We start from the raw sequence: 11,461 nt of genomic DNA, 5'->3' as shown, positions 1-11,461 counted from the left end.
GAAAAAAATTTAAACAATGCACAGGTTGAATGATACCACACACACTGTCTACAAGGTGCCTAAAGACAGCTGTAAAACAACAATATATACATAAAAATATACATACAAAATAAAGGATTACCTTGTTGAGACAAAAATCCATAACAATAATAATTCCACACTTTACTTAAGTTGTAGCCCATTTCACAAAACATAACTTTACTTTTGTGGAGAGAAGAGCAAACCTATCACATGAAAATAGATAAAAACTGAATTCTTCTACAAATAAAACCACTTAAAACTGAAACATTCTAACAGAATATGAAACACTCAGTCTTACTTCATACTGTAAAGGTTTGGAGGTCACATGGTTATAAGTTGAGTGGGGAGTGTTATTATCTTGGTAACGTGAACTGAAAGGACAGAATTATCAATAACTGTACAATGGTTCTTATCTTCAGTATCAACCACAAAGTTCTACTGATCTCCAATTTCTTAATCTTGAACTTGAAAAAGAGATACATTTTCTTGCGTTCAGGGCACATTTTAGTTTTGATTAAATATACTCTCTAACAACATTTACTAGGACTTCACAAATTACACACACAAAAATTTACATACACAATATCAAAGAAAGTTTTGAGTTTTAAAAAAATAACTCTGGAACCAATAAACTCACCTCTTAAAATTTATTACACTATAATTTGCAGTCTATTAAATCCATACTTCATATTAAAAATAACCTCTAACATATCTTTAGTATTCTACGTGAAATTCTAAAAGTATATTTTAAAATTACACAATAATCATATGTTATTCATGAGTTGACACAAGTACAAATCTTAAAAGTCACTGACATCAGTTTACTTTTACAGTTTTAAGATTAAAACAGAAATCAATGAAGTATTTTAGTATTTAATTACCTCTATATAGGTGGGTAACTAACCTATCAAATGGTCACAGACCCAGTTTTCTATACCTTTCTTCCTATCTCACCTTGCTACTTAAATCTTATAATATTTTCTCACAGTCCAGGAAAGAATACTTTGCCAAACAATAGTTTCCATTAAGTATCTACATATTCAATAGTCTCTGTCTTAACATGCACCAGATGTTATGGTTACAGCTTTAAAAGATATGCAGACATATGGGGTTGGGCAGAGATACATCCATATAGAGATAAATACTTTAATTTTCAAATTATACTCAAAATGTGTATATTTGAAATATATACTGTACTTCTACATGGATGGGAAGATGTCTGAAAGAAAAAAAGACTGTATTTAGCTCAAAAGAAAAAAGGAAGTATTAGCCATAAAAAGTTGTAGCCCTTTGTAGTTGGTCAAGAGATTTATACAAGACTTATGTATACTTGGGACTGGTAGTGTTTAAAATGAACAAGAACAATGGTACATATAATCAAGGTATGTTTTACCTTATCTTCATGTCAACCTGACAGATCACCTACGAAAAGAATTAGAAAAGACATGCTAATCATAGACCTTAATAGAAATGTGGGTTTTGTTAAGTTAAAAAATGAAAAGTTTCAAACCTTTAAAAGCTTGTCTCAAAAGGTTCTGGAGACATTTGTGATATGGAGATAGAAGTGACAAGGGGATGACGACAAACTTACCCCAAATACAAATAAAGACTTACTATGCGAAACTGATAATTATTTTTAACAATAACCATGACCTTCTTATCTCATTCTTTATAAGAGTTAATATTAGTTCAGCATTGTATGCATTCATGTGAACTTTTGCAACAAGCAGGGATTAGCTATTCTATTTCAGCAGGGGTCAAAGGTTATTTTTATTAACATCTTAACTGACCACATTTTTGGTAGTTTCCAACACATGCTGTAAGATATACTTTATGTAAATGATAATCCAAATTTTGACCAATCATGAAATTAGAAAGAAAAACAAGATTTCAGTATGACATTATCTATTGGTTCAGTTTGTTTCTATGGAAGGTCACGCAAAGCTACACGAGGGCTATCTGCACTAGCTGTCCCTAATTTAGTAGTGAAAGACTAGAGGGAAGGCAGCTAGTCATCACCACTCACTGCCAACTCTTGGGCTACTCTTTTACCAATGAATAGTGGGATTGACCATCACATTATAATGCCCCCACAACTGAAAGGGTTAGCATGTTTGGTGAAATGGGGATTCGAAACCATGACCTGCAGATTGTGAATTGAGTACCCTAACTACCTGGTTCAGCTGGAAATAAAGATGGGGGAAAGATAACTAATGAGAACAAGTGTTATCCAACATTTCTTAATGAAATGTATTGACCCCCTTGAAAATGTTTTGTTGTTTCGTACCTTTTAAAAATATTAAATAGATGTTTTTAATCTTTTTTTATAAACATAATAAACATTACATTTTCTTAATGAAACCCCTGTAGAAAAGTTGGTGTTTTAGGGTAAATGTCTCACAAAAGTTAACATTTTTCTTACCTGAAAATGAACATCAGATACTTACCTCTCTGCACCACTAAACTACTGAAAGCTATTACCATGGAATTTCCTGCATATGCCACAAGCCTTGAACATATTTCCACCCCTACACATCTAAATGTATTGTACCAGTCTATGCTGTAGCTCTCCCCCAACAGAAGGAAGACACAACCTCAATGAGTAGTAATCTCCATGAGCTCTAGCACATGATAATAGGCTCATTCTTGATGACGCAAATGAAATGCACCAAAAGTGGTGCAGAGACATATTTATCTATCTGAAATATATTTTCAGGTAAGAAAAATGTTAACTTCGGAAATTTTACCTCTCAACACCACTAAGAGCTGGAGAATCCCACAATGAAAATGGTGAAGAGGCCAATACTGATAAAATGAAAAGTTCCTTTTTGAAATAGCAACAGAAAAAGAAAGGTGATTGGGTTACCTGGTGGAAGACTTTTTCAAGCAGGGAATACTCTTTGCCAAGTTTTTCTGTAGTGATATAGTACAGAAAAGGAAACCAGGAATAATTCAGAGCTGTTGATAACATGTTGCCAAGGGGGGAATACATGTAAGGGAGAACACAGAGTTTGTGTGCATGGTTCATTGTCATCAGGCACAATCACCTAGAATTGGGTTCCCATCAAGAGACAGTGGATTGGGTAACTATGACTTAAAACAGCAAGCAAGAGACAGATTTAAGGGCAGGACTGCTCCTGGTGCTGTCTGTTTTGATTTTTATATGTTATTATTTTGTTGTTATTCTGCGTGTATATAAGGTATAAAAATGGCCAGGATAATTATATAGATATATCATCAAAACAGTCTTACAGAAAACACCATCTCAACAGTGGACACTGAACAGAGATGGATGGGTTTAACACTTTCTGTATTCTACTACTGAATGTGAGGAAACACCATTTGGTGGGATCTGATGACACCAAATGTAAATAGTGTACTGAATGTGAGGAAACACCATTTGGTGGGATCTGATGACACCAAATGTAAATAGTGTAGTATTTAGTTCCACGTTATGTGAGCACTTTTTTGTTTCTCTATTTGGTTCCTGTTAAGTTAAATATACAGTGTTTAGCTTCCTTGTGTGTGTGTGTGTGTGTGTGTGTGTGTGATTTTTTGTTGACAGTGTTTATAAAGTGAACTGTATACACCAGATAGTGTCATGAAATGTGTCAAGGATATGGAAATCGTACAAGATCAGTGATGAAGATTGAAATGAAAAAATCAACAGGCAAAACACACTACACTAGAACCTCTTGGTAGACTGGAGAATGGCAATCAGAGAGAGGCAAAAACTAAAGACACATGAAACCACCCAGTGATGTAAGTAATTGGAGATTAATGTGTTACTTGAAGTTTACATACCAGCTTGCAAGAGCTCCATCAACAATTGGCATCGAAAGAGAAGCTACTGTATGTGTAATTTGAAGGGACGTGACATTAAAAAGCAGTTGTTCAGACTCACCCTAAAAAGCAGGGACAGATATGAAGAATGAACTTACACAACCCAATGGTCACTACTGAAGAGAAATTATAGGTGTGCAATAGGGAGAGGTAAACACCAAAGGTTCCAATGCCAAGAATCAGCTCCAAGGAAGAGTTAACACCAAGGGTCTTGATAGCCTACCCAGTAGGAAGAAGAACAGCAAGTAAAAGTAATAAGATGAAGATCAGGTGAGGAGGTAGCCCCATGGAACTACTGAGATCAGGTAGCCAATAGAGGTATCCATGGTTTAGTGAGTCAGAAAACCAGGAAATTGAAGGAAGATTGTAGGCAAGCAATTCCTGCCCAAGAAGCCAAGGAATCGGTTACACTTCTAAAGACTGGTGCAGTGAGAAAAGAGGCAAAACTAAGGTCAAGTAGAGGAGAGGAAGGGAGGCAGAAAACTGAAAGTATCCATACCAAGGAGATCCAAGGAACAGAGAAATAAAGTAAAAATAAAAACAGTAAAGGATACAGAAGCAAAAGAGGGTAAACAAATAAAAAAGGGTGGCTCCAACAAAACAAGTGGGGTCACAATGAAGAGCCACAGTAATGAGGTGAAGGGTGAACATATAGCAATAACAGGAATAAAGATAATATGAAAATGAGTGGATTGCACAAAAGAGACAAAGAAGGAGAAAGAGAAGTGCCCCAAGCAGATAAAAGGAGCTCAAGAGATTGGGTTTCACAAAATAGAGAAAGGTCATGACTTAAGCTATAGCAAAAAAATCACAAAGATGAGGAGAACAAGGAATACAATGATCAATGTGGACATGGGATTGTAGGTGGCCCAAAAAGTCATTATGATATATAGGCAAAATAGGATAGAAAGTCACATACCTGTGATATAAGTGTATCAAACAGAAAACCTGTTCCTAATTTGATAGATAGAAGCGAAAAGCAAAGAATATAGGAGGAAAAGCTGGTTAAAATTGTCCATAAGAAGGCTTCACACAAGCAACGAAACAGAATATCGTGGTTCACCACGACCCTACAAGATCATGGTAATTTAATACTGCCATGATATTCATAGTACCTCAATACATATTGGATCCTGGGACTGTCACATGCCAGTGTGACAAAAGTGCAACAATGATAAAAGTAATGTAGCACTGAGTAGAAAAAGGGCAGTTGATCAAAGTGACATAGAAACTCAAGAAGCACAACAGAAAACACACATGAACACAGGCAATGATAAAGAAAGAATCAGCCTATGATCATATGCTAGTGCTCACTGGGATTACTGCATACTGAGGTGGGGTGGGTACAGCATTATGATAATTATATCATAGGCTAGCACAATACACAGACACTTGTAATGTGGGAGTTCATCTAAGGCTTATGGTATGTGAAGGAAATTTCACCAGTTGCTCAAGAGGTAAAGCTCTTAGTGGTGCAGAGTGGAACTAAACAAAAATTTCAGTTTCATATACTGGCAGAACAGTAAAATGGATGAGGCCTACTGTTTGCTTTTTCACACACATTCTAATTCTGCATACATTTCTTTTGTGTGTGAGGTTAAATATATGATGTATTAGTAGATGTATAGTTAATGATCTATAACTAAACAGGCCTATAATGCTATATTCAAAATTAAATGTTAACTCAAAGTTACTAAACACTGTCAAGTCTGCATAGAATTTATTCGTGTAATGTATATGTTAATGATAAAATTACAGGTTTGGTAGCAGACGATAGATGCATATATCAACAAAAAAATGTCATTTTGTGCTCCTACATGTGAGGAAAGTGTGACCTGCACAGTGAACGTGGTGGAGAAACAAGCAAATATACAGAGAGATTTTGAGTTTTATATATAGATAAATGTGAAAGAACAATTTAACAGTAGAAAATAAGCCATAAAATATACAAAAAAATTATTTGTTATTATAAAATAATATCATTATTTATGATATCATAATAAAAAAAACAAAAAAAAACTTTAAACACACATACACACATATATATATATATATATATTCACGAGCCTTCAGCCATATTTTTCATTTTCATTTGATTGGTTTATGTGAAATTTTGATTTAGGATGACTGAGTATTTAGTAGCCAGGAATAATGTTAAAATGGCAATGCGTCCTTTGGTGGTTTAATGCCTAAAACCCATACAGTGTCTAGATCATGGTAATTCTAATTCTGTGATAAGTTATAAAAAAGATGCATCATCAAGTGGCTCAAATTACAATTTTTCACGTGGTCTGCACAAACTTGCAAACCTCTTTTTTCATTATAAAATCAGATGTTATTTATCAAATTACTTTAACTGATTTTTGTCTTGTACATCTACTGTACAAACTTTTTTTCTGTTAAGTTAACAAGGAAAATGTAATTCGGATCAAGGTTTGATTTCACAAGACACTGTTCAAGGAAAGTATCACACGATTCATGCATGACTGTTCTTATGTGGATGGGGGTAAACAAATCAAGGAAAAGACAAAAGTATAATGTTAGCAATATTAAAATGTAAGTTGATTAAACTTTAAAATGCACAATTTGTAGTTTTGTCAATATTATTAAATAGTAGGCCTACTATTTTGAGAATTTTTATGTATAAAATTGTTTTCATCATTGTGGCATATCACATTAGCTATACAATAATGTACTTTCATCCATTATACTCTCATTCACCAGTGGCCATAAGGAAAGTGGCTAAAGAAAAGGAAACACATCCTTGTGCCTTGTGATGCAAACTGTTTCATTTTATAAATGTACTTCAATAGCTAAACTTATGAATTACAAAAAACACTTACCATTTAGCTTAGAACATAAAGGTCTCAATCTCAAGTTCCTGATCTGTGGTTGAACATAGACTGTTTCAGATTGGACTTCTCTACTGAGAGGGTTCTCTGCATCACAGTCAAATACCTACATGTGATACACCATTCAGAATATAAAGCATATTCACACGGAAAAAAATCATTAGCCATTTGAACTGCATGTTTAAACACTCATTAACATTAATTTCATAAATAGTACTACCACATTATAATCAAAAGTTCATTTTATTTTAAATGTTTAGGTTTTAATTAGGATGTTAGTTTGCCTTTGATGAAAAACCACTATATATTCACATTATTATGTACTTTTAATTTGCTATATAGTATAATGTTATGTTTGTCATCTAAAATAACAAGTGTTATTTTAGAGCTACTTTCCAAATACTTTTGTTTTGGTGAAAAATTATCATGTTTATCAAATAAGTTTGAGCTTTAATGTTCACACTATTTCAGTGAAAGTACATTATAAATGTATATTTTTTTTCATATAAAACACCTTACACTTAAACAATACCAACTGAGAGACATCACAAACTAGGTAGATACATACAGTGATATCAAATAAACAGATATAAAGGTCCATGTTGCACAATAAGATAATATCTGACAGAAAACAATTCTAACCAAAAAATACCACATTATGTATCTTTGAAAGTATCATGTTTAAAAAGCACAATAGGCATACATGGTGACTAATTAAAAAGAGTATAAATCCTTCCAAGCCTGTAGTCTACTTGCATCAAAAACAAAACTCTATAGTAAAAATCTTTAAATAAAGGTCGTTCACTATAGAACAAAATCTAATCATACTGATATAGAATCTGGACTGGACAGGTGCTATTAGTTTAGTTTTTGCATAAAATAACTAAAATGTACAAATTTGCATTATTTTATTCTATGTAGAATACACTTCTAAGACAGATTTGTATGACACTATCATAAATTCTAATCTAAGCATTTGATAATACTTTATAAAAAGTATACATTACCTTAGGGAGCACTGCTGTATTCTCATTGACTTTCACCTTATCAAACTGAATATCTTCTTTATCACCATCACTTTTACATCCAGCGTAGTGATTATTGCACACTGACAAAAATCTTTTAAGCATTGATGTTTCATTTATTGCTTCCTCCATACATTTAGTTTTTTTCATTTCTTTCATTTCAAAATCTACTGGACGATTATAACTATTTTTTAGATCTTGCATATACTCTGAAGAACTGACAAGATTTGTGGTTGTATCCATCTTTTGCTGAGTGTCAGTGAAGGAATTTTGATGACAAGGTTTCTGTTTGACACCTAAATATGAACTATCTATAAGTTTTGAAAAATCTAGAAGTTCATGACTAACGAGATCACTCAGATGAGAAGAAATATACACAGACTTTTTATGTAGATCTATAGCACTGAACTGATCTTTTAATATATTGCTCCTAATATTCATTGGATCTAAACTAGAAGAAATAATTTCAAAAGATAATCCATTTGTCCTAGTTATTTGAAAAGTGTCATCTTTATGAAAACTAGCTTCTGAAGGAGAGTCCGATAGAGAATTGGTGTGTTTAGCTCTATAATCTTTGTTCCCCTTGTCCTTTTCTAATGGTTGCATCATAACACAAGAATCTAAAGTTTTCATAAAGGTCAAGTCTACAGAAGACTTGGATTCGTGTTGCTTTGACCCTGACACAAACGTACTATAGTCTTCGTTGTTCCTTCCCGAAAATCCAGTTCTTTGCTCTACAAGATCAACACTTCTAATAATATCCCTACAAGTATTGGGGTCATGGAAGAACTTACTCACACAAACATCTCTTCTCTTGGAAGCTTCTCCACTACCACCAGCTTGAGAGAAAGTGTCAAAGCTGCTACTTGATACTTCTGGATTAAGTGATGTTGAATGTTGTCTAACATCCTTACATAACTCTGCATGTTCTGCTTTTAGTTTTTGCAGCAAGTAACTATCTTCACTGCTGGGTCTATTAAAAGTTACAGCTTCTTCAAGAAGTTTCTGAAGTTCACCTTCTGGTAAACCAGCTAAAGCTTCATTATTTTCTTTTTTTGACTTCTGGAGAAAATAAAGAACAATTTTCCAGAACATTCTTCCATGTTAGTACTTATACATATGTGTGTGTGTGTGTAACCTACATATACCTTTTCTTCCATGTTAGTACTTATACATATGTGTGTGTGTGTGTAATCTACATATTACCTTTTCTTCCATGTTAGTACTTATACACATGTGTGTGCGTGTAATCTACATATATCTTTTCTTCCATGTTAGTACTTATACATGTGTGTGTGTGTGTGTGTGTGTGTGTGTAATCTACATATACCTTTTCTTCCATGTTAGTACTTGTACATATGTGTATGTAACCTACATATACCTTTTCTTCCATGTTAGTACTTATACATGTGTGTGTGTGTGTAACCTACATATACCTTTTCTTCCATGTTAGTACTTATACATGTGTGTGTGTGTGTGTGCAACCTAAGCAAATGCTATAGGGGTATTGCTGGTACTTACTATTTTTACAAAGCTTTCCTTATTACAACAGAAATTGTTTGGCATAATTATATGTCATCCTTATAGACCAAATTAAGTTCAACTTCTATGCCTTGCACATCAATCATTAAAATAAGCTTTTACCAGAATAGGTTTCAGTAAATTTATATAGATAATAACAACAAACTAAATGCAAATAGACATAGTGAACCTGTTCGTTAAAACGTTACCTACTATATCATGCAAGCCTCCTATCCCTCTACATTAAATGTCCTTAGTGTAAATTAAAAAAAACAATTTCTTCCTATGCTACTATCAAAACATTTTGTTGACATTAAAGTGACAAGCATGATCACAAACATAGGCTCTGTGGACCTGTATGTGTCCTAGTATATTACACATAAACTGTGCATAGTATGGTCTACAACTCCATAAGAAGTTAACAATAATTTCTGGAAGATTAGTTACACTGTAGAATGAGAACTTGAATATTTTACCATGCATGTTCTGAATCATGTGTGGAGCATTTTTCACACAATTTCAGTGTGACCTGTTTCTAATGTATATATACACACACTTTATGACTCACTGTTACATACCAATTACATTTCATTTTTCCACCCAAAGAACTTGTTCAGGAGCAAATCAACATTTTAATCAACAACCCATGTAAAGTGAGTTAATTAGGTCAAACTAGTTTGCAAGACTAGTAACCTGTTTTCCTTCACTGACTAAACAGTTTCAGACAAACAAAAACTCTCCTCTCACACACACAAAAAGCAAAAATGAATTATCTTTTCTTCCCTGGAAATTATTTATGTAATGCAATAAGAATACAAATTATCCTTAAAAAAGTTATATAAAAATGCCACCACCTTTCCAATATAACATACAAGTTACAAGCTGTTAAGGAAAAGTTGAAATGATAAATGAAGAATTCATAGAGAAAATAAGCTGTATCAAAACTCCACATATGTATTTGTTACACTGAATACAGTAACAAATCACAAATTTATTACGTAAAAATACAAACATATATCTTTTTTTTTCTTACAGGTACAGTACCTTAATCATTTATTAATCAACAGAAATGTTAACCAAACGGACCACTTGCTCTGTACGTGACTAAAACTAGTCTAATCACGAACTAAAATAATTCCATGATGGTTCTGAATGCAACCCTAATGATTCAGTTAATTTACTGTGTACTGGAATCAACAGTAACTAACATAAAAAAATTATAAAAAAATTGGAAAGCTTAATCTATATGGCTAAATGTATGATGATTCACTTGAGATAAGAATACAGGATTGTTATAGAAATTACTACTAACGCCATAATGGTTGACTATATAATTAAATCTGACAATTTTACCGTGTCCTGACTTAACACTCAATTATATGTATTCAAATATTTAATATAATAACTTTTTTTTTCTAATTCAGCTAAACCTTCATATCATATACAAAAACTATTTGGATAGATACAGTTGTTGGAATGTGTTAATTTGTTAAAATTGTTTTTCTTCAAATACATAGCATGTTTTTACAGTATTAATATCCTTATTTTTAATTTTTCAAAACAAAATACCACAATAAATACTTCTGAAACAATCCAATTATGTACTACATAACTGTTCTATGCAAACAAATGTAGCATATGAACATCATTTGGTTCTTCAAAGCTCTCCTTGCTCATACAATCTTGAAAAAAAGTAAACATTTATTAAACCCTCCCTTTAATTTTCAGAAAATCATCAATTCCCATCTTAAAATCTTTTGAAGATCTGACCTCCACTACTGCCATATGCAACTTAGTCCATAAGTCAACCAACCTGCTACAAAAATAAAAGCATCTTACTACAGCCTAGCTTGTTTTTTCCAAATCCTGAACTATGTCCTCTCATCTTCTTATCATCAGAATATACCACAAAGTTAGACATCTTTGTACTATAGATCAACCACATAATCTTGTAAACATCAATAAGATCACCTCATACCCTTCTTTTCTCAAGATAAACAAGTTACGAAATCTTAAACTATCTCTGAGATAAACCCTTCATACCAGAAATCATCTTAGTAGTCCTCCTCTGAACCCTTTCCAATAAGTCAATAGCCTTTTTCAGATAAGGAGACCACAAACTGCTTACAATATTTCATGTGAGAACTAATTAGTTATTTGTAATCAATATATCTATAAATACAACTTTATATTTTATTG

General features: G+C 32.8%; 1 protein-coding gene across 3 annotated transcripts in view; it reads right to left on the bottom strand.

The window, feature by feature from the left end:
• LOC106457666 overlaps positions 1–11,461 on the bottom strand; it is a 45,855-nt gene that overhangs the window by 28,834 nt on the left and 5,560 nt on the right. For 2 of the 3 annotated variants that reach the window (XM_013917105.2, XM_022383668.1), the window contains exons 1-2: positions 7,724–8,037; positions 6,708–6,822 (exon numbers count right to left, since the gene is read on the bottom strand). Coding sequence is in view for 1 of the 3 variants with exons in the window: in XM_022383669.1 (XP_022239377.1) it covers positions 6,708–6,822; positions 7,724–8,803 (1,195 nt within the window). In the remaining 2 variants the exon portion in view is untranslated. Of the gene's footprint in view, positions 1–6,707; positions 6,823–7,723; positions 8,804–11,461 lie in introns of those variants that run through there. The other variant, XM_022383669.1, reaches the window with a different exon arrangement.

The sequence above is a fragment of the Limulus polyphemus genome, unplaced genomic scaffold, assembly GCF_000517525.1.
Source record: "Limulus polyphemus unplaced genomic scaffold, Limulus_polyphemus-2.1.2 Scaffold358, whole genome shotgun sequence".
NCBI classification, from domain to species: domain Eukaryota; kingdom Metazoa; phylum Arthropoda; class Merostomata; order Xiphosura; family Limulidae; genus Limulus; species Limulus polyphemus.
This window is presented reverse-complemented; position numbering and strand designations above follow the sequence as displayed.